The 27,806-nt window shown below is 35.0% G+C and overlaps 2 protein-coding genes across 2 annotated transcripts; one reads left to right on the top strand and one right to left on the bottom strand.

Annotated features, from left to right (window-relative positions):
• Nucleotides 1-491: 491 nt before the first annotated feature.
• LOC139853718 (uncharacterized) lies at nt 492-968 on the bottom strand. The gene has a single exon (XM_071843083.1). It carries the CDS (start codon nt 966-968, stop codon nt 492-494), a length of 477 nt encoding a protein of 158 aa, XP_071699184.1.
• Nucleotides 969-7,350: 6,382 nt separating this feature from the next.
• LOC139853717 (TMV resistance protein N-like) lies at nt 7,351-24,061 on the top strand. The gene is made up of 3 exons (XM_071843082.1): nt 7,351-7,646; nt 14,926-15,566; nt 23,784-24,061. The coding sequence occupies exons 1-3, from the start codon at nt 7,351-7,353 to the stop codon at nt 24,059-24,061; spliced, it is 1,215 nt and encodes a 404-aa protein (XP_071699183.1).
• Nucleotides 24,062-27,806: the final 3,745 nt, after the last annotated feature.

The raw sequence follows: 27,806 nt of genomic DNA, 5'->3' as shown, positions 1-27,806 counted from the left end.
AAGCTTAAAATTGCATCATCATCATTTGATGTTATTCACAACGAATTGAAATCAGAATCATGATCGCAATTCATCTCGTGAAGCTATCTGCTAATTTACAGATCCTAACTCCTTGAATCGTGTTCATGATGTTTTTGCTCGTGTTCATCACTGATTTACAGGTTTGAAGAATTTTTCGATCTCGATTCTTCACAAACAATTCAAATCGCTGCTCTAGGATCATTTTCAACGAATTTTAAGGATCAATTCCATCAATTTCGGAATTCCTGGCCCATACAGTTCACCAAACATCAATCACCGTTAAAACTTTCAATCATTCCTACTTCAATAGCTATCACAATTTCACAAATATTAAATTCCAATTTTAAACAAAACAGATGCAACTTACTCAAATTCATATTAAATTTATCTAATTTATGCACATCATCAAAATTATAAATGGATAATTAATACATGGCTATACATATATGATTGTATTTATATAATACCTTTCAAGAAGAAGAGTGTTTTTTGCCTTCACATTGAGGACTAACTTCAAAATTCTTAGAAGGATATTTAGCAGTCACCATCCCAACCTCAAACACCAAATCATCACCGTTAATTTTAATTCCAGTAATCCCCCACCACTGAAAAAAAGCCCTAACCCTAATTCCATTAAGCTCTGCAATTCGATTCTCCACGATCTTACCAGTAACTTTCTTCGAATAAGTAGCTAAGTAATTATCCGGTAGTAAAAGAAGCTTGCAAGGAGTTCCGAGATCGACGGAAAACTCACCGAAAGTACGGTTCAGGTTATATGAACGGACGTCTGTGGAAAGTAGTCCGATGGGGAAGCCGTGGTGAGTAAGTACAGAGTGTGCCGTTGTTAATGGTGTCAACAGTAGTGGATTAGGGTTAGGGTTTGATGATGAGATGGTGATAAACAAGGCGAGAATTAGGGTAGAGATAAAGAAGAGGGATGAAGACATTGTTTTTGTGTGTGAGTTTTTTCTGATTGGTATATGTGATTTTTGGAGAGAAATAAAAGGATATAAAATTTATTTTATATTTTTTAGATGATAGATGATATAACCAATTGAAACGACGAAATTGAGGGTGACGTGGTGGGGTGTTTTAACCAAGTTAGATTTGTTTGTTTGATGAAACTCCTTAAATGACGAAAATACCCTCACATGCTTGGCACATGATTCAATTTTAACGAAAAAAATTAACAGTGTTAGTGAACTAGACTATCCTTGCTCCACTTTTAAGTCACAAGGACTATCCACACTCAAAACAGCAACTTTGTCTATCCATGCTGGCTGGTACAAATCACAGGGACTATCCGCGCAATTTTCTCTTATTATTATTACCATTTTACCATACATACTAATAGACAAAAGTTATTATTAACAGTACTATTCGCACACTTTAATCACTTGTAAACTGCACAACAACGGTTGTACACCGGCCACTACTCATGTGAACAACACTATTCACGTGAACAGTACTATTTCACCATATATACTAATAGACAAAAGTTATTATTAACAGTACTATTTGCACGCTTTAATCACTTGTACACTGCGCAACAATGGTTGTACACCGGTCACTATTCACGTGAACAGACTATTCACGTGAACAGTACTATTTCACGGTACTGTAGTAATTTTTTTTTCCCTCGTAACAGGCTTTTTCCCATTTTTTTTTTTTGGTTTCCTTTATATTTTTCTTCACCCGTAGCAAATATCTGCTAGACAAAAAATATGAATAGTACCGATGGTTTCTTTATAATTAGCAGCAGCAAATATCTACTAGGCAAAAAATATGAATAGTACCGATTGTTTCCGTTATATTTTTCTCTACCCGTTGTAACAATTTTTTTTTTATTTTTCCTTTTTTGGTTTCCTTTATATTTTTCTCCACCCGCAGAGATGCACCTATATTGTTAATTTAAAATAACATTTAAAACTTTGACGGGTTATACCTTTTAGTTCGACTCGATTTGCGCTTCAACGACATCATCGTTAAACTAAACGCAATAACATACATTGAAAACCAAACCCCCGGCGCGAAGCGAGGGTAAACAACTAGTTTTAGCTATAAAAAAAAACAAATACTCCGTAATAAATATCAATAATTTGCGATGAATTTTTTTTTTTTTTTTTTTTTTAATTGGGATGAAGATAATATTCATTCCCTACCGCGAAACTTGGATGAAAATGTTGGAAGTTAAACTTGATTTTGAGCTATGTGTTTTGGATATGGGCTTGCAAGTATACAAGTATATGGATCAAGATTGTAGTCCAATATCTAGAAACTTCTTGTAATATCTAGTAGTGAAAGTGAGTAGAAACATCTTGTAAAATATCTAAGATAATATTTAGGAAATATCTAGATAATACTTAGAAAATATCTAGATATTAGTAGATGATGGCGAGTTCTAGACTACTCCATTGAGTAGTATAAATAGAGGGCTTCACCCCTCATTTGTAATCAAGCAAAGCAAAGCAAAGCAAAGCAAATCAAGTAATAAACAAAGCCTTCAAGATCAATCAAACATCTAAATCATCAATCCTCTCTCCCACAAATAATATACATAACCTCCTATTTCCAACAAATTGGTATCAAGAGCTTGGTTCGACAAGATGATGGCCAACAATGTCATCACGTTTCCTCGTCTCACAAAGGATAATTATGATCGATGGAGCATCCAAATGAAGACCTTCCTAGGTGGACAAGACTTATGGGAGATTGTGGAGGAAGGCTATGAGGAACCTACAGAAAAAGGTTCTCTCAGCAAGGAGAAAAAGTTATTGAAGACCAACGATCAAAAGGCTCTTTCCATCATCCAACAAAGTGTAGATGATGGAGCTTTTGAGAAAATTGCAAGTGCAACCACCGTCAAGAAAGCATGGGAGATCTTGGAGAATTCTTTTAAGGGAGTTGATAAGGTGAAAAAGGTTCGACTACAAACACTACGAGGTGAGTTCGAATCCTTAAATAAGAAAGACTCGGAATCAATTTCTGATTATTTTACAAGAGTCTTGGCAGTTGTCAATCAATTAAAGAGGAATGGTGAAACTTTAAGTGATGTGAGGGTCATTGAGAAAATTCTTAGATCATTAGATTCAAAATTCGACTATATAGTCGTAGCCATCGAAGAATCTAAAGATCTAGAATCAATGACTATCGATGAACTCATGGGTTCACTACAAGCCCATGAAGAGAGGTTCAATAAGAATAATAAGGAGCCATTGGAGCAAGCTTTACAAGCAAAACTGTCTTTCAAGGAAAAGAGCAGTGAAAAGACTCATCAACCGAGTCAAATAGGTCGTGGTCAAGTACGTGGCCGAGGACGAGGGCAAGGATATTTCAAACGTGGAGGCTACAGTTCTTACAAAAATGAAGAAAGAAGCCAAGATTTTCACTCAACAAGAGGTCGCGGGAGAGGCTACACAAGTAGAAGGCCAAGGTATGACAACTCTCAAACTAAATGCTATAATTGTCATAAATTTGGCCACTATGCTTCGGAATGCGAGAAGTCAAACAATTACGTGCAAGCAAGAGTAAATTTTGCACAAGAAGATAACGAAGCCGTGGAAAACACTTTGTTACTAGCATGCAAAGGTGATGACAACGGAGAATCGAATTTGTGGTATCTTGACACGGGTGCAAGCAACCATATGTGTGGTGACAAAAGCATGTTTGTCCAGTTAGACGAGGTAATAAGTGGAAATATCACCTTCGAAGATTCCTCAAAAGTCCCGGTTAAAGACAAAGGTAAGATCCTCATCCGCTTGAAAAATGGAAGGCATCAATTTATCTCTAACGTGTATTATGTGCCCAATATGAAGACAAATATACTGAGTATTGGACAACTCTTAGAGAAAGGCTATGATATTCACATGATAAATCGTAGTCTTTATCTAAGAGATCAAAAAGGAGGTTTGATTGCTAAGGTGCCAATGTCAACGAATAGGATGTTCTTGCTAAATATTCAACATGACATTCCAAGATGTTTAAAAGCATGTTTCAAAGATAATTCTTGGCTTTGGCACATGAGATACGGGCACTTAAATTTTGGAGGCTTAAAATTATTATCAAGTAAAGGAATGGTGAAGGGTTTACCTCCAATTAATCATCCGGATCAAATATGTGAGGGATGCCTTCTAGGAAAGCACTTCCGAAACAGTTTTCCAACAGAAGCTTCTAGTAGAGCGAAGAAACCTTTAGAACTTATTTACACGGATGTGTGTGGACCCATAAGCCCACCGTCTTTTGGTAAAAATAGATATTTTCTTCTATTCATTGATGATTTTAGTCGAAAGACATGGGTCTATTTTCTAAAAGAGAAGTCGGAAGCTTTTGGAATGTTCAAGAAGTTTAAAGCATTTGTGGAGAATCAAAGTGGTCTCACCGTAAAGGCGATGAGATCCGATCGTGGAGGAGAGTTCACATCCAAGGAATTCAAGGAATTTTGCGACAACAATGGGTTACGACGTCCTCTAACACTTCCGTATTCACCTCAACAAAATGGTGTTGCGGAAAGAAAAAATAGGACCATTCTTGATATGGCTCGGAGTATGTTAAAGAGCAAAAGGATGCCTAAGGAGTTTTGGGCTGAGGCAGTGGACTGTGCGATCTATCTAGCAAATCGCTCGCCCACTAGAAGCGTCAAGAACAAAACGCCCATTGAAGCTTGGAGTGGAAGGAAGCCCGACATCTCACACCTTCGAGTGTTCGGAAGTGTGGCATATGCTCATGTGCCAGATCAGAAGAGGACGAAGCTCGATGATAAAAGCGAGAAACTCATATTCGTGGGCTATGACTCAAGTTCGAAGGGTTACAAGTTATACAATCCCAAGACCGGTAAAGTAATCTCAAGTCGAGATGTGGTGTTCAATGAAGAAGCAACATGGGATTGGAATGTTCCCGAAGAGGAGAACTACGACTTTCTCCCTTATCCATTCGAAAGTACTGCAAGGAACGAAGAATATCTAGAAGTTCAAGAACCTTCTAGTACACCATCTCCGCACTCTCCACGTACTCCAACCACTACACCTAATGAAGTGACACCAACATCAGGAGGAGAATCAAGTAGGCTACAACATCACACAAGGAGCATTAGGGAGTTGTACGAGGTAACCCAACCTATGGAGGATCTATCATTGTTCTGCCTTCTTGCCGATTGTGAGCCAATAAGTTATGAAGATGCAGCAAAAAGCCAAAAGTGGAAACGTGCTATGGACGAAGAGATTCAAGCAATCGAGAAGAATAATACGTGGGATCTTGCCACACTACCAAAGGGACATAAGGCTATTGGTGTAAAATGGGTGTACAAGGCCAAGAAGAATTTCAAAGGTGAAGTTGAAAGATACAAGGAAAGGTTAGTGGCGAAGGGATATAGTCAACGAGCCGGCATAGACTATGACTAGGTATTTGCTCCCGTCGCTCGTCTAGAAACTATAAGATTAATAATCTCACTTGCGGCTCAGCATAATTGGAAGATTTATCAAATGGATGTCAAATCCGCGTTCCTTAATGGCCACTTAGAAGAAGAAGTCTATATAGAACAACCTTTGGGATACATCGTGAAAGGCCAAGAGAATAAGGTGCTAAAATTGAAAAAGGCCTTATACGGGTTGAAGCAAGCGCCTCGGGCATGGAATAGCAGGATAGACAAGTATTTCCAGCAGAATGACTTTACGAAATGCCCCCATGAGCATGCCCTCTACACCAAAGTTAGCAATGATGGAGATGTTATGATTGTGTGCCTATACGTAGATGACTTGATATTCACCGGTAGTAATCCAAAAATGTTTGAGGAGTTCAAGAAAGCAATGGTTCGGGAGTTCGAGATGACCGATATTGGACTTATGGCTTACTATCTTGGGATCGAGGTGAAACAAAAGAAAGAAGGAATATTCATATCCCAAGAAGGTTATGCGAAGGATGTGCTGAAGAAGTTTAAGATGAATGACTGCAAGTCAATGAACACACCGGTGGATTGCAATCTCAAATTGTCAAAAGATGATGAAGGATACTTGGTGGACCCAACACAATATAAGAGTTTAGTTGGAAGTCTGAGGTACCTAACCTGCACGAGGCCGGATATTCTCTACGGAGTTGGACTAGTAAGTCGATACATGGAAGCACCTACAATAAATCACTTGAAGGCGGCCAAGAGGATACTTCGCTACATCAAAGGTACGATTGACTATGGCCTGTTTTATTCGCCTTCTGATCACTTCAAGCTAGTTGGATATAGTGATAGTGATTGGGCTGGAGACATAGATGATCGTAAGAGTACGAGTGGTTTTGTGTTCTATATGGGAGACATGGCTTTCACATGGAGCTCGAAGAAGCAGCCCATTGTGACTCTGTCAACGTGTGAAGCCGAGTTTGTTGCAGCAACATCGTGCACCTGTCATGCAATATGGCTCAGGAAGTTACTAAATGAGCTTAAGTTTTTTCAAAAGGAACCCACGGAGATATATGTGGATAACACGTCTGCGATTGCTCTAGCAAAGAATCCAGTCTTCCATGATCGAAGCAAGCACATCGATACGAAATACCATTACATCAGGGAGTGTGTAACAAATAAAGAGGTGCAGATAAAGTGCGCGAAGTCATTTGACCAAGTTGCTGATATTTTCACAAAGCCTCTAAAACATGAGACGTTTCAGAGATTACGGAATATGCTCGGAGTGACGAAATCAAGTTTAAGGGGGGCTGTTGGAAGTTAAACTTGATTTTGGGCTATGTGTTTTGGATATGGGCTTGCAAGTATACAAGTATATGGATCAAGATTGTAGTCCAATATCTAGAAACTTCTTGTAATATCTAGTAGTGAAAGTGAGTAGAAACATCTTGTAAAATATTTAAGATAATATTTAGGAAATATCTAGATAATACTTAGAAAATATCTAGATATTAGTAGATGATGGAGAGTTCTAGACTACTCCATTGAGTAGTATAAATAGAGGGCTTCACCCCTCATTTGTAATCAAGCAAAGCAAAGCAAAGCAAAGCAAAGCAAAGCAAATCAAGTAATAAACAAAGCCTTCAAGATCAATCAAACATCTAAATCATCAATCCTCTCTTCCCCAAATAATATACCTAGCCTCCTATTTCCAACAGAAAATATTAATAGTATGAAACCAATTCAACGGTATGTGGAAAATTAAGGCAATATCCTATCATCTTATCTTTTTGGATGGCTATAAAGTGTTTCTATATTATTATCTTTTCATTCAGCTAAAATAATACAGTAATAATAAGCTTCTAGTTATTATACAGACTAGATCTCAAACACATCAATGGCTTCTTCTTCTTAGTTATTATACAGATTAGATCTCAAACACATCAATGGCTTCTTCTTCTTCTTCTGCTGGATCATGGAAGTATGATGTTTTTATTAGTTTCAGAGGAGAAGATACTCGCAAGAACTATGTAGATCATCTCTACAAAGCTCTTTCGGATAAACTAATTAGCACTTACAAAGACGACGAATCACTTGTGGACAGCAACTTGAGAGGCATGCCGGGTGGAAGTTGTTGCGCAAGCAATAAACAGAGCCAGAAGACCTTGTGGACAGCAACTCGAGAGGCATGCCGGGTGGAAGTTAACAGAGCCAGAAGACCTTGTGGACAGCAACTCGAGAGGCATGCCGGGTGGAAGTTGTTGCGCAAGCAAAGAGCCAACCACCCGTAACAAACCAACCACCACTCATGCACCTTTACGGTAGACATCCCCGAAGCCACACAACTAAAGGAAACCAACCAAGCTCAAGAGCAAAGAGAGTCGTCCTCAGCCATAATGGCCCCAAGATGCACCGAACGATGCTAGACACCTAATCATACAAACATACATACAAACATAAACATACATACACACAAACATAAATCTATATACATGCTTACATCCATCCTTACACAAACATACCTACGTACACACATGAAATGTACCCACGGACATACATACAACCATACATACATACCATACACACCTAGATAAGCATACATATTACATATATACATAACTAGTTACATACACGCATACATACAAACATACATACATACCTACATAAGCATACATACATGCAAAAACTTACATACCTACATCTGTATGCGTTGATACAAACCAAGTCATCCATAAACCTATGGACAAAAACATACATGCATGCATACATATATACACACCTACAAACAAACAAACAAAACATACATACATACAAAAACAAACTAACAAACATAAACATGTGTACATACATCACACACACAGCCATACCTACATCCCACATACGTGCACACACATATAAACACATACCAAGAAGATGTACGGGTAAAAAGCAAAAACGAGAAAAACCTAAATCATTCAGCATGAAGATACATACAAGCGTAGACATACATACATAGATCACTTAGAAAGAAGCTACATAAGCAAACATCCTCTTTGCATACCTACATACATAAGCATAATTACATACATAACAAAAACTTACATACATACGTCAATAAACATACGTCCATACATACAAACAAACAAACATGCAGGCATACATACAAAAACCTACTCGTTTAATATTACTAAAAATAGTAGATTGAAATAGTAAAAGTGATAGTAGTAGTAACACTAATAATAATATTAGTACTAATAGTTAATAAGGATAGTAATAGTATTAATATTGATAATACTTATACTAATAATACTAATAATTAATAATAATAATAATAATAATAATATGCTAATAATAGTAAATAGTAATAATAGTAATAGTAAAATGTAATAATACTAAGGGTACTATAATAGTAGAAGTGTAACAACCCAGCCCATTTTACAATCAAACACGCGGAATAAATTTTTTTTTTTTATATCAGTATAGTGCGCGGCGCGCACCACCATATGTGCGCGGCGCGCACAAGCCCAAAACAGTTCTGTCCAGTTTTGCAATTTTTCAAATAAAGATCTCCCACTTCCCGACATATTTAGACGAAACGCTTTTCACAATATGTTCTAATATGAAAAACTCATACGATTCAATCATAAAATGCGTTTTACAAAACGGGGCCCACATCGTCCGTTTTACGAGTTTTGTTCAAAACATACAAATTCGACCATAAGAGTTTAAATTCCAAACGACACTATGAGCATGGTGTTTGGGGGTTAAACTACCCAATCTCGGTCAAACTTCAAAAGCTATAACATCCAAAAGCGTCCTCTATCAAACAAGCGGGATCTCTAATCCAATCGTACGCCCTTACCCTTGTCAACGCCCGAGCCTATAAAAAGATAAACAACGAGAGGGTAAGCAAAGCTTAGTGAGTGCAACAATTATACATACACATATATAACCCATCTATTTGCATTCGCACCCACCAAATACCTCATACGAGAATATAACTCAATTAGCATACCGTCATACTCATAATGCTAGTAACTCATACACAAATCACAATACCACATTAGCATATACTCAACACAATGTATATATATATCGCATGCTAAACAATATCCAACAACACAATATGGTTAACCATAACGCTATGGTGCTACCGGCACGTGGTTTACACCATACGCTGTGATGACCCGAAAATTTCTGACCAAATTTAAACTTAATCTTTAACGTTTCCGACACGATAAGCAAAATCTATGAAGTTGAATCTCAAAATTTTAAACTATTCAAATACCCTTCGATTTTCTCAACGATTCGCGAACAATTATATGTAAATAGATACATTTATATACTATAACTTGAAAACGTAACAAAGTTTTAATTGCATGATACCGTACATTAAACTTATTGGTTTATATATCTATTTGAATATATATGATTTCAAGTTATTTAGTAAACGATAGTAACATTCGATTATTGATTCGATTGATATTTAGATAAGTTAACTAAAACGTTTAAGATGAACCAGTAAAACACTAATTTGCTACAGTATTTTCAAATTACTACAGTACCCGAAAAGCAACAGTGTTTTCGAAAATCACTATTTGCTACAGTAAAAAAATTTGCTGCAGTAACTTTGCTACAGTAAATGCTATTTCAAAATGACAATTACAAGTTTTCTCAGAGTACGAAGGGACACTCGAAAAACCGGAACCGGGACATAAGTCGAGTGACGACGTACGACTTATCGGAGCAAAAGTTACAAGTCCACTACGCACGGGAATAAAATATAATATATAATTAATTAATTTAAATTATATATATTATATATATTATTATTAAATTATGTCGACAAACAAAAAGTTAAAACAATGTGAGCTGGATCAGAGGGCCATGCGATCGCATGGCCTTGATGCCCAAAAACCATGCGATCGCATGGTGGGCTGGGGCAAGTCAGATAGTATAAAACGCGAAGCCAGTGATCGAATTCAATTCATATTTATCTCTCTGCTTTCCATATTTATATTTAAATTTATATTATTATTATTATTATTATTATTATTATTAAGATTAATATTATTATTAATCTTATTATTATTAATATTATTAATTAGTATTATACATAAAATACTACGACGAGGTTATGAGCGTGTCACTTTCAAAATGGTTTTCAAGCGGGATAGAGCTAAGGAAATTATGGGTTATTACCAAGGAGGTTATAGGTAATGTTCGGGGGTATATTTATGAATCAAACCTAGTGTTTATCATCTCCGTTACGTCTACGTACTTTCCTACTATATTGAATCTCAATATTGATACGTAAGCACTCATATTTTATCTTTTATATATTAATTGTGTATCCATGTCTAGTGCTCGAGTATATATATTTATACATGCTTGTATGCTAAATTTCGTTGCTAAACAGTTTATAATGAATCGCGAATTAAATACATATATTACTGGAAAAAGGTATATGGTATGCATGTTTTTAGAAAGCTAGCGAAAAATCAATAACTTTTCATTTAGATATCGAATAGTTTCGATGAACGGATTAAAAGATATGATCAACTGAATTATGATTGACATTAATTGGAATTGCTCTTGAATCTGCAATTGATATTTAAACAACTTGTTTGTAAGATTAATAAATTGGATTTTTGAATATTACCAGTCGAATAAATGAATCCTTAAATAAAACACGTCCCGTTTTGTTAAGCAACTGTCAAAATTGATTTTTTTTAAAAATAACTTTTGATAACTTTTGTATGTCGATCTCGAGCATTAGGATTGTGATACACTATGACCTGACCTAGCTTGATAGACATTTATTTACCAACATATGTTCTCTAGGTTGAGATCTACGGTTATTTGGTAATCCGAGTTTCGGTCACATTTTGGTGAACGACTTTATATGCTGCTAAGGTGAGTTTCATTGATCCCTTTTTAATTGCTTTTGCAATATATTTTTGGGCTGAGAATACATGCACTTTATTTTAAAAACAATGGACACAAGTACATACTAAATTCTACACCGAGTTTGAACCGAAAATCCCTTAGCTTTGGTAACTAGTAACTGCCGGTTATAAGAACTGGTGGGCGCGAATAGTTGTATATGGATCCATAGGGCTTGACATCCCCGTCCGAGCTAGTAGCGCTAGCCTTTTAACGGACGTATGCTATTTGAGAAGCGTACACGTTGGTTTGCGTGTATTATTAAGATGATTATACAAAGGGTACTTATTATAACGTTAAAGTTTAGTTACCAGGGTGCTCAATCTTGTAGAATATTTTAATAAACGTTTCTGGATGAAACAACTGAAATCTTGTGATCCACCTTTATGTACAGATTATGCAAAACATTAAAACTATGAACTCACCAACCTTTGTGTTGACACTTGTTAGCATGTTTATTCTCCGGTTTCTAGAAGTCTTCCGCTGTTTGCTTATACGTGATATAAGTTATGTGCTTGGAGTCATACATGCTGTATACAAGAAACTTGCATTCACCAAACCATTACCATGTACCTTATTTTGACTGTATTATCAACAGATGTATTATTGTAAACCATTTAAATGGTGATTATCTATACGCAGGAATCATCAGATGTTAAAAACCTGGAATTTATATATTAATTTATGAAATACCTTTTCAAACGAATGCAATGTTACAAAACGTATCACATAGAGGTCAAAACCTCGCGATGAAACCAGTGAATAACGTGTTGCGTCAAAAGGGATTTTGACCGGCCGTTACATACGCATTTGAGTCTCACTCTTTTATAGTGCTACCGGCTCGTGGTTCACACTTTAGCGCTACCGGCACGTGGTTCACGCTTCATTTTATAGTGCTACCGGCACGTGGTTCACACTTGATGCTACCGGCACGTGGTTCACATCCAAAGTTTATAGTGCTACCGGCACGTGGTTCACACTTGATGCTACCGGCACGTGGTTCACATCCAAATACTCGTCACATACATGTTATGGCACTACCGGCACGTGGTTCATACCATAACATTCACAAATAAATACGCCATATACATATACGCATAATTATTCCACTCACCTTAACGATTCGGTGACGATTTTATACTTCCGCAAGCTTCAAAGCAAAGTACCTAATATAATAAGTACTTCAATCAACACATAAACTAGTTGGACTTATTACCAACAATTCACTTAAGTGCATTTAATGACTTAATGCATTAAATGCCCCATTTTCACCAAAACCGCCCTTAAGGGCCAAGACCATCATTAATCACTTAAAAGCTAGTGATTAAGGTCCAACAACACTAATTATAACATAATTAGGGTAATTCATACCCATAATCCCCAACTATGTCAATCGTTACTCTTTTGACCATTTTAAAGCCAACACACCCATTTCGGGTCATTCACAAACCCACATACACTCATTTACTAAACATCTAGGTGTGCTAGTAATTAACTAACCCATTTTAGGCTCATAAAACTCAATTAACACTTTGAAACCCTAGGTTAGTTACTATTGAGTCTTCATGACTCAATCTTACCCAAGAACACCCAAAATCACCAAATATGGGTTTTAATGTTCTTCATTTACACAAACCCTAACCCTTAAACAATTAAAATAAGAAATCAAAGTTAGAACATACCACAACAACCAAAACGTAGCTAGAGAGGAGATGAACAACTTTAACACTCGCACTTTGGCCCGAGAACAACTTCTTCCTCTTAGATTGGAGCTTTCTCACACAAGAATCACTCTCTCTCTAAAATTGAAATAAAAGAGATGAAGTAGTTGGAAATGGAGTGAGAGACACCCCAAGATCTGACCTACTGACCTCAAACTCGTCCACAAGTGAAATTACCAAAAAGCCCATCAAAATATCAGATTAAAACAAGCAGAACCCGGCAACAGTAATAGTGCGCGGCGCGCACCATTAGGTGTGCGCTGAGCGCACTAAGCCCAGCTCAGCTTCTGACTTCTGTTCAACTGCACAGTCATTCCCACACTTTATGTACTCTATTTACTCTGCTGTACAATGAAGATTAGGGTCTTACAAGAAGTAATAATAATAATAATAATAATAATAATAATAATAATAATAATAATAATAATAATATTACTGTTATAAATAATAACGATAATAATAAAAATAATAATAATGATAGTAATAATAATAATATTATTAATAATACTAGTATAATAACACTAATAAAAATAATAATAGTAAAAAGCAACCCTACTCTACACTTCTAATTCTAGCCCTCCACGCATCCCTATCAGAAGTCATGTCCTCGGTTAGCAAAAGCTCCTTCATGTCGAGCCTTAAGAAATACTTTATAGTTTTACTCTTACTTTTTTTCTAATTTTTGTTTTATAAACATTGGGTATAAAAGAAGTTTACTGACTTTCCAAAAAAGAATAGTGGAATATTAAATTAGGATTCACTATAGTAAGTCTATATATCAAAATTATCACACAAATTAGGCAACTGAATCTACTTGTGTCCTAATTAGAAAAAGAGTAAGAGTGTGTTTGTTTACCTTTTAATTGAATAGCATTCAGCGCATTTGTTACTGACCTCTTAATGGCATATGATGATGAATGGTTCAACATTCAGTGCTGAATTATTCAGAGTTGAAACTCTCTATTAACCATTAAGCATCTAATTAATATCATACTTAAATAATATACAGAACACTTATCAAACAAAGATATCGAATTTTTTTTTCCATTTTAAAAGTTAACAAGTTTTGGGGTCGACCGCGCTTCGCTGCTGTCGCAGTGCAGTTGACCATGTAATAACTTTTAATGGATATTGCTACTAAATGTCTACGTAACTTTTTTCGTACATAATTATATGTTTTCAATTAAAATAATTTGACGTTAATGAGTCTAACGTAACTAAAAAGAGAGTTATAGCCGCGCGTTGCGGCAACGATATCTGAAAAATGAGGTAAAAAAAAATATTTTTTTTTTCTATATAAGTATATAAGATAAAATAAAATAAGTCATATAAATATTATAAAAAATGTTAGACTAAAAAAACATTTATAAATAAAATAATGGAGTGAGAGGATTAGATTGAAAATAAAAAACTTTAAGGGGTAAATTAAGAAAAAAATATGTGTGTGTGGGTGGGGTAGAAAGAATTAATGGGATAAAGTAAAGAGAGAGAGAGAGAGAGAGAGAGAGAGAGAGAGAGAGAGAGAGAGAAGCTGGGACTCGAGCCCGTGACCTCTTGATAACCATTCTAACACGAGTTCAGCTAAGGATTGATTAGAAGAATTCTATTTCGCTCTGAAATAAATTTTTAAAAATATGATTGATGTTTTTTATGAATTTGTTTAATTCGGTTATGAATGTGTAAGAAGATTGAGAGAGAAATGTTCAAAATATCTCTGTCAAATGCTTAAGGATATTACAAAATGAGCTCACATAGTTTCAACTTACGAGGGGAAGGGGTTATTTCTATTCTTATTAAACATCACAAACCCACACCATTATTTGTGTTCTAACAGAATGCCACCATAAACAAATCATCTATATGTCAAATGTGCAGGCATGAAGCAGCGGGCATAAAAGTAATTGTTGATACGATATTAGAAAAATTGATTTTCATAAAGTCAGATATTGATGATGACCTTGTTGGAATGGGGACTCGCTTGCAATCGTTGAAATCACTCTTAGATTTTGAGTCAGGTGGTGTGCACATGGTTGGGATATGGGGTGTTGGGGGTATTGGCAAGACAACTCTTGCTTATTCTGCTTATCAAAAAATCTCTCGGCAGTTTGATGGTCATTGCTATATTGACCAAATTCGGGAGGAATCAGGACCACATGGTTTAAAAAAACTTCAAGAGAAAATTCTATCAACTCTTTTGAAAAAAGATGTGAATGTACAAAGTGTTGAAGAAGGAAAAAATATGATAAGAGGGAGATTAAGTAGTAATAAAGTTTTAATTGTTCTTGATGATATTGATAAAGATGAACAAATAGAGGCTTTAGCTGGATCCCATGAATGGTTTGGCAGTGGGAGCCGAATAATAATCACAACTAGAGATGAGCATTTGCTAAAAAGAGATAACGTAAGGATATATCATGCCCGTTTATTATCAGACAGTGAGGCGATTCAACTCTTTAATAAACATGCAGTGCTGAAGGATAAATCTCCTACAGAAGACTATTATACTCTTTCATGGCGTATGGTTTCTTATGATGGAAAATCGTGTGTACTTTTACCAAAACAGATTAACGCAGCGGATAGTTAAAATAATAATCTTTTATTATTTTATGAACAAAATTTAACAAGATTAAATTTTCACTTATTTAATGAAACATGCACACGATTAATCTTTCCCAATGATCTAGTTACATCATAATAATTGTCATGAATATAAAACAAAAGAGGAGTTAACGATATACCTTTCTTGAAGAATTGATGAGACGGAGAGAAACTTACGATCAAAAGTATGACCGTCTCTTTGGATAGTCCACACTACACTTCAAACGACCGTCAATGGATGCTAGTCCAAACCCAAGTAATATTAATCAACCTTTGGTTAATATTATGAAATCAAAATATGTAATATGTGTTTTAGTTTTCTGAAAATAATGAATGATGATTACTCCGATGGTACAATATATATAGAAATATGAATTCATAAAGTCGTATTTCTCAAATACTTCAGGGGTATGTTATGTAACTTATAATTAATAATTTCTATCATGTCGCTTTCATGTGAATAGTAAATTAATTAATTTCGATTCATTTACTATTCATATGAATAGTAAATGAATTAATTTCGATTTACTATTTTGTTACTTGAGTAATATATATACATCATATATATATTTTATTTGACGTCTCGGTGTATATGTGTGTGACCCCGAAGGCTCAAATGATGTTGGCCATATAGTTATATGTTGTACCTTGCACATTAATCCTACAGACTCCCACTTGTGCATGGCACAACACCAAGTAACTATACAAACAATGGTAAGCGTCTAGCAACACGTCATTGTCCCCAAATTCATGTGAGGGTAGTTTCTCGAAACTGTTTATGGTAAGTTTTAAATGTCATTCGTCCTTTTGTTTCAGATACTTTAGTTAAACTTGAGATATGGATCATCGGTCATTCTCATTTGTTTAACAATTTTGTTTCTCTATCTTAGAACTGAATTAGATCACCAAATTAATTAAGTATCATCTTAATTACATCTGGGTGCGGCCACACAAATATCTTATTCATTCATCGATGAGCTCAAAAAGTATCTAACTCCAAACATTTTAGAGGAACAAATCCTATATTGCATACACGTGTCTATCACGGGCTTTACATTATACCCAATAATGGCCTTTATAACAGCCTTATTCAGGACAGCGTTTAACCATATCAAAGTACAATGTTCCACACATCAAAACTGGCGTGCATCTCAAGTCTAAGGACATAAAGACATGATCACTAAAAGATTCACTACTGACAATGATCCATGTAGTGACATCTCGGATGGGTCATTCCAACATTCATCATCAATGAATACATATGAATTTTGGTCTCAACAAGTTAACTATTTATCATCAATAAATATAACCAAAACTTCATATTAATCTTAATTCATGTTATTCCCATAACATAACCGATTATGGAGATTTTGAATAATCAACAATTATTCATGGATTAAACATGCTAATATAGAACACATTGATATAAATGAAACTGATCATACCAACTATATATCAATTCATAAAGATAAAACTGCTTAATGTTCCAAAAATATCCAAATACTAAATTACAAATTAAAAAGATCAGCAGCATAATGAAGTCCAATACTACTAGCATGATCATCATGCTTGTTGTGTGTCATGGGCTTCGTGAACGGGTCAGCCACATTATCATCTGTATGAATCTTAAGAATACTAATATCATTCCTCTCAACGACTTCTTGAATGTAGTCAAACTTTCGAAGAATGTGTCTGCTACCTTTACGTACACGTGATTCTTTTGCAAGTATAATAGCACTTGAATTATCACAGTACATTTCCATAGGGGATTCAATGCTGGGAACTACTCCGAGTTCAGCAATAAACTTCCTAATTCAGACAGCTTCTTGAGCAGCTTCTGAGGCAGCAATGTATTCTGCTTCCGTTGTAGACTGTGCAACTGTGCTCTGCTTTGAGCTTCTCCAATCACCTGCCCCGCCATTCATGACAAAGACATACCCTGACTGGGATCGAGAATCATCTCGATCAGTTTGGTAACTAGCATCTGTATAACATCTAATACTCAACTCTTCTTCCAAACCACCGTAAACCAAGAACATATATTTAGTTCTCCGCAAATATTTAAGAATGCTCTTAACAGCAATCCAATGTTCTTCACCTGGATTCTGTTGATAACGACTCGTCAAACTCAAAGCTAACGACACATCAGGTCTATTACATAACATGGCATACATAATGGATCCTATAGCCGAAGCATACGGAACACATTTCATTCGTCTTATCTCATCAGGTGTGATAGGACTTTGAGACTTGCTCAAGGTTATGCCCTTTTGCATGGGCAATGCTCCGCGCTTGGAGTTTTGCATGTTAAATCTTCATAAGATTTTGTCAATGTATGTACTTTGACTCAAACCAATAAGCCTTTTGGATCTATTTCTATAGACCCCGATTCCTAGAATATACTTAGCTTCTCCAAGATCTTTCATGGCAAAACATTTTCCAAGCCAAGATTTGACATCTTGTAAAGTTGGAATGTCATTTCCAATAAGTAGTATGTCATCAACATACAAGATCAAGAAGACAACTTTGCTCCCACTAGCTCTAATGTAAACACAGGGCTCATCTTGGTTTTGAAAAAAACCAAACTCTTTGATTTTCTGATCAAACTTAAGATTCCAGCTCCTGGATGCTTGCTTTAATCCATAAATGGATTTTAGAAGCTTGCATACTTTAGTAGGATGCTTAGGATTCACAAACCCTTCCGGCTGAACCATATATACGTCCTCGCTTAGGTCGCCATTTAGGAAAGCGGTTTTGACATCCATTTGCCATATTTCATAATCATGAAAAGCAGCTATGGCAATAAGTATCCTAATTTATTTAATGCTCGCTACTGGTGAAAAAGTTTCCTCATAATCAATTCCTTGAGTTTGAGTATAACCTTTTGCCACCAATCGAGCCTTAAAAGTGTTTACATTATCGTCCATGTCAGCCTTCTTCTTGAAGACCCATTTACTGCCCACTGTCTTGCAATTGGGTGGAAGATCAATCAAGTTCCATACTTGATTATCTTTCATGGACTGCATCTCTGCCTTCATAGCATCTCCCCATTTGTCAGATTGTGGATCTGACATGGCTTCACCATAACTAGAGGGTTCATCATAATCCCCTAGATGAGGTTCATCTGAATTAATCAGAAGATTTAACCTCTCAGGTTGATGAGGAGTTCTACTAGATCTACGAAGTATAGGTGCAACACGTTATGGCTCACCAACAGTGTGTTCAGCTTCAACGTGCGGTTGGCTAGTGCCTTCAGAAGGTATGTTACTTTGTGATTCTTGAATTTCTTCAAGATCTACTTTACTCCCACTAACTTCTTGTAAGAGAAGATCTCTTTCCAAGAATTCAGCAAACCGAGCAGTAAACACTTTGTTTTCAGCTTGGTAGTAAAAGTAGTAACCCATTGTTTCCTTTGGGTATCCCACAAAGTGACATTTGATACCTCTGGGTTCTAACTTGTTTGAAGTGTCACGTTTCACATACGCTTCACAACCCCAGACTTTCAAATAAGACAACTTAGGACTCTTTCCATACCATAATTCATATGGTGTCTTTTCTACCTTCTTGGTTGGAACCATATTGAGTATGCGTGCAACAGACTCTAATGCATAACCCCAAAAAGACATCGGCAGAGTAGTTAGACTCATCATAGATCGAACCATATCAAGTAAAGTTCGATTCCTCCGCTCCGACACACCATTATGTTGTGGTGTGTAAGGTGGAGTGAACTGTGAGACTATCCCACGATTCTTCATGTGGTCCAAAAACTCTTGACTCATATATTCCCCTCCCCGATCAGAGCGAAGGGCTTTAATGGTCTTTCCAAGTTGATTCTCTACTTCATTTTGGAAGATTTTGAATGTTTCAAAAACTTCATGTTTATGTTTCAGCAAGTAAACATAACCATATCTACTATAATCATCAGTAAATGTAACGAAGTATGATTCACCATTTCTAGACATAGTTCTAAAAGGGCCACATACATCAGTATGTATTAGTCCTAAAAGATCTTTAGCTCTTTCCCCTAAACCGGAGAAAGGAGCCTTTGTCATCTTTTCACATAAACATGACTCGTATACATCAAATGACTCAGAGCCAGTTGATTCCAAAAGCCCATCAGATTGGAGTTTTGAAATGCGTTGCTTGTTTATATGACCAAGACGACAATGCCATAGATAGGTATTATTCAAGTCTTTCTTGACTCGTTTGGCAGTACATGTATATATAGAATTATTATTTGAAATTACACCACGCATATCAATTTCAAAAATACCATCACGTGGAATAGCATTAAAATAAAATACATTATTCTTAGAAACTGAAATACCAAAGTGCGTAAATGTTAGTTCAAAACCAACATTTTTCAAAAGAGAAACTGAAATTACATTGCTCGTAATACTAGGAGCATAATGACATTGTTCCAACAAAACAATAAGACCACTAGGTAGAGTAAGCTCATAGGTGCCAATACCTTCGACAGCAGCTCGAGCCCCATTCCCCACTCTTAAGTCTAGTGTGTTGTTCTTCAGTCTCTTACTTCTTCTCATTCCCTACATATTGTTACAGATGTGAGTACCACAACCAGTATTAAAAATCCAGGAATCACTAAAAAAAGTATATAACTGTATATGAAATATACTTGATTTGCTGGTCTGGCCAGCTTTGCCTTTTCTCAACTCAGATAGGTAGGAAGGACAATTCCTCCTCCAGTGGCCAACTTTTCCACAGTGGAAACATTCGGCGTCTTTCACTGGGTTTTCTTTCTTGGGAGGTGGTGGAATCTTTTTCTTAGCAATTGACTTGCCTTTTCCTTTTCCCCAAGTTTTCGACTTATTCTTTTTCACCTTACCATCCCTAATCATTAGGACACCTGGATTGGAAACCTTATATGGAATATCCTGTTCAGCAGTTTTGAGCATCGAGTGCACCTCTGCCAGAGATTTCTCCCAACCTTACATATTGTAATTCATTACAAATTGGTGATACGATTTTGGTAGTGAAACCAAAACCGTGTTCACAGCCAAGTTAGGCGGCAAGGTAGTTCCAAGTTTTTCCAATCGGTCAATGTAGCTTTTCATTTTCAAGACATGAGAGCTCACTGATTGACCCTCCTCCATTTTGCATGTTTGAAGAAGCTTATAAGTTTCATATAACTCTTGACTAGCCTGTTTTGAAACATATTTTTCAGCTCAGTCATCATATCATATGCTGTACGATCTTCCATTTCCTTTTGGAGGTCAGAAGTCATACTAGCAAGCATGATTAAAGCTATCTTCTCTTGCTCATCAAACAACTTCTGATAAGCATTCTTTTGAGCAGCAGTAGCTGTCTCAGGAGGAGCTTCGGGTAAGGGTTCTTTAATTTTGTTCAACTTCCCTTCATATTTGAGAACAATTCTCAGGTTGCGGTACCAATCGAGGAAGTTTGAACCATTGAGTTTCTCCTTCTCCAACAAAGAACGGAGGGTGTTTTGGTTTACGTTTTGATTGTTTGACATCTACAAAAGAACAAGGTTCAATTTTAGTATTTTCGATATAATACTTTAATAAATTAATTACCCAAGTTTTAATATATTTAAAAACAATTAATTTACGAAAGCCTAAGATCCACATAGAGGTTCCATAACTACATCTGTTGATCAGCTAGCAGTTATAGAGTCTACTGGTAGGTAGCGAGTACCAATTGCATCACAGGTGCAACTCTTAGATCTTTATGGGACCTTGAGATATGTGTAGTCTAACAAACCACTATTATCTATTGGCATGTTTGTCCCATCCTTGCCTCGAACTCAGATCTCATCGTGAATACGATTAAGTCGTCCAATTTGGAAACAGTGGAAATTCAGCCTAGTCTCACTCGTAACTGAAAATCCACCTCGTGGCTATAATTCGATTAGGTCTCACCGTAATCAAAAAATAACGAGGAGTGTTTGCAAGCTCAATGGATGGCATGACTTAAATTTGACGGGTATTTTGAAAATGTTCGTGTTAACAAATAATGCATGCACACAAGATTCGCTACACTATTTGTTAAAAATCATTTTAACCAATTTTATATACGTCGATCGTGTTTATGCGTCTAGTTTGTTATTTTATTTTATATAAAAAAAATAACAAATACACATTGTGTATCATTTTAAAACATTTTTAAAAGATGTCGCCCATATATATTATTTGAGTTTCAAAAAAATATTTAACTTTAAACTCATTAGAGTTTAACTTTTTAAAATCATCAATTTTAACCTTTGAAACTCGTTACTAGTTTTATTTGATGTTTTCATCAAAAACATTTAGCATACATTATAATCAACAATTAAATATAAATGCGTAAAAATAAAACACAACCATACCATGCATCACACACACATAGCCTAGCCCAAAAATCCTATGCTTGATCCCATGAGCCGACATGGGATCAAGAGGTCAAACTAAGGGTAATATCATAGCTCCCACTTAATTTAAGAATCAAATGAAAACTTGACAAACGCCATTGTTGTAAACTTGACCTGTTCGCCATCTTCTAAGTCAAACTCCACGTTGCATCTTTATCTTTAATCTTCATCTTATTACATATATTTAAAATTGAAAAATACAACTAATCTAGTACTTTTACAATTTAGAATAAACTTAAATACAATACTATGAAAATTAAAAAATAAATATAATACAACTTTGGCTTCAAATGGCCTTTCTAATAAATAATCAACATGACATAATATTGCCGTAATCAACAATCACAACAATCATACATAGGTTGGGGCATTATAGGCTATGTGTGCAATCACAATTTTAATAACTACATTATTAAAACCATGGTTGCAAAAATCGGGAGAACTCGGCGAGAACTCGGGGAGAACTCGGAATTTCATTTCTGGCGAGAACTCGTTTTGAAATCGGCCAAAAAATTGGTCAACGACCAAAAATCGGTCAAATCTCCAAAAAATCGGCCAAATCTCGGAAAAATCGGTCAAATCTCAGAAAAATCGGTCAAATCTCGGTAAAATAGGTCAAATCTCGGAAAAAAACTCGATAAAATCTCAAAAGTCAACGAAAGTCAACTGCCGATAACTCCCCGAGTTCTCCCCGAGTTCTCCGAGTTCTTGTTTTGGAGACCCTGCCGAGAACTCCCCGAGAACCGATTTCTGCAACCTTGATTAAAACCTACATATGGCTTGTCCATGGTTACAATGCATGTGTACAACCATGGAATGAAATAAACAACAATTATTCAAGCCATAAAAATAAATTCAAAATTTATAACAGTGATTTTTTCCAGATCTTATTTGTGCGTCATGAGGTAATCAACAAAGTTGACTTTCAAAACCATAAAGGTTTTGACTGTTACCAATTCACCACAAAACTAAATCTAAAGAAAATCACGCGACAATTAAATGATGTAAAAGCGGCTCGGATACCACTGATGGAAAATCGTGTGTACTTTTACTAAAACAGATTAACGCAGCGGATAGTTAAAATAATAATCTTTTATTATTTTATGAACAAAATTTAACAAGATTAAATTTTCACTTATTTAATGAAACATGCACACGATTAATCTTTCCCAATGATCCAGTTACATCATAATAATTGTCATGAATATAAAACAAAAGAAGAGTTAACGATATACCTTTCTTGAAGAATTGATGAGACGGAGAGAAACTTACGATCAAAAGTATGACCGTCAACGACCGTCAATGGATGCTAGTCCAAACCCAAGTAATATTAATCAACCTTTGGTTAATATTATGAAATCAAAATATGTAATATGTGTTTTAGTTTTCTGAAAATAATGAATGATGATTACTCCGATGGTACAATATATATAGAAATATGAATTCATAAAGTCGTATTTCTCAAATACTTCAGGGGTAGGTTATGTAACTTATAATTAATAATTTCTATCATGTCGCTTTCATGTGAATAGTAAATTAATTAATTTCGATTCATTTACTATTCATATGAATAGTAAATGAAATAATTTCGATTTACTATTTTGTTACTTGAGTAATATATATACATCATATATATATTTTATTTGACGTCTCGGTGTATATGTGTGTGACCCCGAAGGCTCAAATGATGTTGGCCATATAGTTATATGTTGTACCTTGCACATTAATCCTACATCTTATGCAGATGGGCTCCCATTAGCACTTAAAGTTTTAGGACCTTCACTGCGTGGCAAAGACAAGAAGGAGTGGCTGAGTGCTTTAGAAAAGATGGAAAATAACCCAAATCGTACAATCATGGACAAACTCAAAATAAGTTATGATGGACTAGATCGTGTTGAAAGAGAGTTGTTTTTGGATATTGCTTGTTTCCATAGGGGCAATCGTGTAGATCGAGCAAAGGATATGCTTGATGCTTGCAAGTTTTATCCTGATGATGGGATCAGAGTGCTTAGCGATAAGTGAAATGTCCCGTTCTTATTGATTAAAAACGTTCCATATTAACTGATTTCGTTGCGAGGTTTTGACCTCTATATGAGACGTTTTTCAAAGACTGCATTCATTTTTAAAACAAACCATAACCTTTATTTCATAAATAAAGGTTTAAAAAGCTTTACGTAGATTATCAAATAATGATAATCTAAAATATCCTGTTTACACACGACCATTACATAATGGTTTACAATACAAATATGTTACATCGAAATCAGTTTCTTGAATGCAGTTTTTACACAATATCATACAAACATGGACTCCAAATCTTGTCCTTATTTTAGTATGCAACAGCGGAAGCTCTTAATATTCACCTGAGAATAAACATGCTTTAAACGTCAACAAAAATGTTGGTGAGTTATAGGTTTAACCTATATATATCAAATCGTAACAATAGACCACAAGATTTCATATTTCAATACACATCCCATACATAGAGATAAAAATCATTCATATGGTGAACACCTGGTAACCGACATTAACAAGATGCATATATATAAGAATATCCCCATCATTCCGGGACACCCTTCGGATATGATATAAATTTCGAAGTACTAAAGTATCCGGTACTTTGGATGGGGTTTGTTAGGCCCAATAGATCTATCTTTAGGATTCGCGTCAATTAGGGTGTCTGTTCCCTAATTCTTAGATTACCAGACTTAATAAAAAAGGGGCATATTCAATTTCGATAATTCAACCATAGAATGTAGTTTCACGTACTTGTGTCTATTTTGTAAATCATTTATAAAACCTGCATGTATTCTCATCCCAAAAATATTAGATTTTAAAAGTGAGACTATAACTCACTTTCACAGATTTTTACTTCGTCGGGAAGTAAGACTTGGCCACTGGTTGATTCACGAACCTATAACAATATATACATATATATCAAAGTATGTTTAAAATATATTTACAACACTTTTAATATATTTTGATGTTTTAAGTTTATTAAGTCAGCTGTCCTCGTTAGTAACCTACAACTAGTTGTCCACAGTTAGATGTACAGAAATAAATCGATAAATATTATCTTGAATCAATCCACGACCCAGTGTATACGTATCTCAGTATTGATCACAACTCAAACTATATATATATATTTTGAAATCAACCTCAACCCTGTATAGCTAACTCCAACATTCACATATAGAGTGTCTATGGTTGTTCCGAAATATATATAGATGTGTCGACATGATAGGTCGAAACATTGTATACGTGTCTATGGTATCTCAAGATTACATAATATACAATACAAGTTGATTAAGTTATGGTTGGAATAGATTTGTTACCAATTTTCACGTAGCTAAAATGAGAAAAATTATCCAATCTTGTTTTACCCATAACTTCTTCATTTTAAATCCGTTTTGAGTGAATCAAATTGCTATGATTTCATATTGAACTCTATTTTATGAATCTAAACAGAAAAAGTATAGGTTTATAGTCGGAAAAATAAGTTACAAGTCGTTTTTGTAAAGGTAGTCATTTCAGTCGAAAGAACGACGTCTAGATGACCATTTTAGAAAACATACTTCCACTTTGAGTTTAACCATAATTTTTGGATATAGTTTCATGTTCATAATAAAAATCATTTTCTCAGAATAACAACTTTTAAATCAAAGTTTATCATAGTTTTTAATTAACTAACCCAAAACAGCCCGCGGTGTTACTACGACGGCGTAAATCCGGTTTTACGGTGTTTTTCGTGTTTCCAGGTTTTAAATCATTAAGTTAGCATATCATATAGATATAGAACATGTGTGTAGTTAATTTTAAAAGTCAAGTTAGAAGGATTAACTTTTGTTTGCGAACAAGTTTAGAATTAACTAAACTATGTTCTAGTGATTACGAGTTTAAACCTTCGAATAAGATAGTTTTATATATATGAATCGAATGATGTTATGAACATCATTACTACCTCAAGTTTAGTAGGTAAACCTACTGGAAGTGACAAGAAATGATCTAGCTTCAAAGGATCTTGGATGGCTTGAAAGTTCTTGAAGTAGGATCATGACACAAAAACAAGTTCAAGTAAGATTTTTACTCGAATTAAGATAGTTTATAATTATAGAAATTGAATCAAAGTTTGAATATGAATATTACCTTGAATAAGAAAGATAACCTACTGTATATAACAAAGGTTTCTTGATCTTAGATGATTACTTGGAATGGATTAGAAAGCTTGGAAGTAAATTAGTAAACTTGAAGGGATTTTTGAAGTGTTCTTGAAGTGTTCTTCCTATGATGATTATAGCTTGATTCTTGAAGTGATTTTTGATGAAGATGATGATTAACTACTGGAAAAATACGTTCATAATAGTGTGTGTGTTGAGAGAGAATTAGAAAGAGAATTGGAAGTGAAATGGAGTGAATGATGAGTGGTAATTGATGAGTGGTGAGTGGGGTTAAAAGGAGTTCTAGTTAGTTGACTAGCTCATGGTAGAAGTTAAAATTGATTAGTCATACATGACATAATCAAGAGTGGAATCCCATGCTAGTTCCTATTGGTATATACCCATAGTAAGTACGTTTTGAAGCTGTGTATAATACGGGTAAGAATACGACTAGAATTCTTGATGAAAGAAAAGAATGAGAAAGTAACTGTAACCATTTTCGTTAAGTATGAGTGTTTTGATATATGTCTTGAAGTCTTACAAAAGTATTTTAATACATCTAAATACACTACATGTATATACATTTTAACTGAGTCGTTAAGTCATCGTTAGTCGTTACATGTAAGTGTTGTTTTGAAACCTTTAAGTTAACGATCTCAATTAATGTTGTTAACCCATTGTTTATTATATCTAATGAGATGTTAAATTATTATATTATCATGATATTATGATATATTAATATATCTTAATATGATATATATACATTTAAATGTCGTTACAACGATAATCGTTACATATATGTCTCGTTTCGAAATCCTTAAGTTAGTAGTCTTGTTTATATGTATATAACTCATTGTTAATATACTTATGGAGATACTTACTTATCATAATCTCATGTTAACCATATGTATATCCATATATATATCGTCATGTCGTTTTTACAAGTTTTAACGTTCGTGAATCGCCGGTTAACTTGGGTGGTCAATTGTCTATATGAAACATATTTCAATTAATCAAGTCTTAACAAGTTTGATTGCTTAACATGTTGGAAACATTTAATCATGTAAATATCAATCTCAATTAATATATATAAACATGGAAAAGTTCGGGTCACTACAATAAGGCTCTCATAACTATTTCGAATGGCAGGTTCGAGATGCATGATCTGGTTCAAGAAATGTGCCACAACATCGTTCGAGGCCTACATCCTAATGATCCTGAGAATCATAGCAGGGTTTGGAGGCATAATGAAATTATAGAAATGTGTTCCAATGATTCAGCAATGGTAATGGTCAAGCTAACTTTTTTAATATACACAAACATACATATACATCGATACCCATGAAACCTACTGTATACTTATAACGCAAATATAACAAGGTTCTGTTTTATTATTGCAGGAAAATTACAAGATTGAAGCAATAATGTTTAATGGCCGGTCTTCTTCGGAGTTTTCCAAACTTGTTTCAAACATGAAGAAACTACGGTTGTTAATTGTGTCTCCCACAGAATATGCACGTGATATTTCTTGTCAAGATATTGAAGGGCCGAGTTTCCTTTCAAATAAGTTGCAGTATATTTCATATGACCATTATCCTGGAAGTCCGTTT

The sequence above is a fragment of the Rutidosis leptorrhynchoides genome, chromosome 6 (assembly GCF_046630445.1).
Source record: "Rutidosis leptorrhynchoides isolate AG116_Rl617_1_P2 chromosome 6, CSIRO_AGI_Rlap_v1, whole genome shotgun sequence".
In the NCBI taxonomy this organism is placed as follows: Eukaryota; Viridiplantae; Streptophyta; class Magnoliopsida; order Asterales; family Asteraceae; genus Rutidosis; species Rutidosis leptorrhynchoides.
This window is presented reverse-complemented; position numbering and strand designations above follow the sequence as displayed.

Excerpts from the sequence above, each read along its gene's own strand:
- LOC139853718 (XM_071843083.1), bottom strand. The coding sequence starts at position 968 with ATGTCTTCATCCCTCTTCTTTATCTCTACCCTAATTCTCGCCTTGTTT.
- LOC139853717 (XM_071843082.1), top strand. The coding sequence starts at position 7,351 with ATGGCTTCTTCTTCTTCTTCTGCTGGATCATGGAAGTATGATGTTTTT. Across the intron at positions 7,647-14,925 it reads TGTGGACAGCAACTCGAGAG|GCATGAAGCAGCGGGCATAA; the intron begins GCATGCCGGGTG and ends TCAAATGTGCAG. Across the intron at positions 15,567-23,783 it reads CTATTATACTCTTTCATGGC|ATGGGCTCCCATTAGCACTT; the intron begins GTATGGTTTCTT and ends CATCTTATGCAG.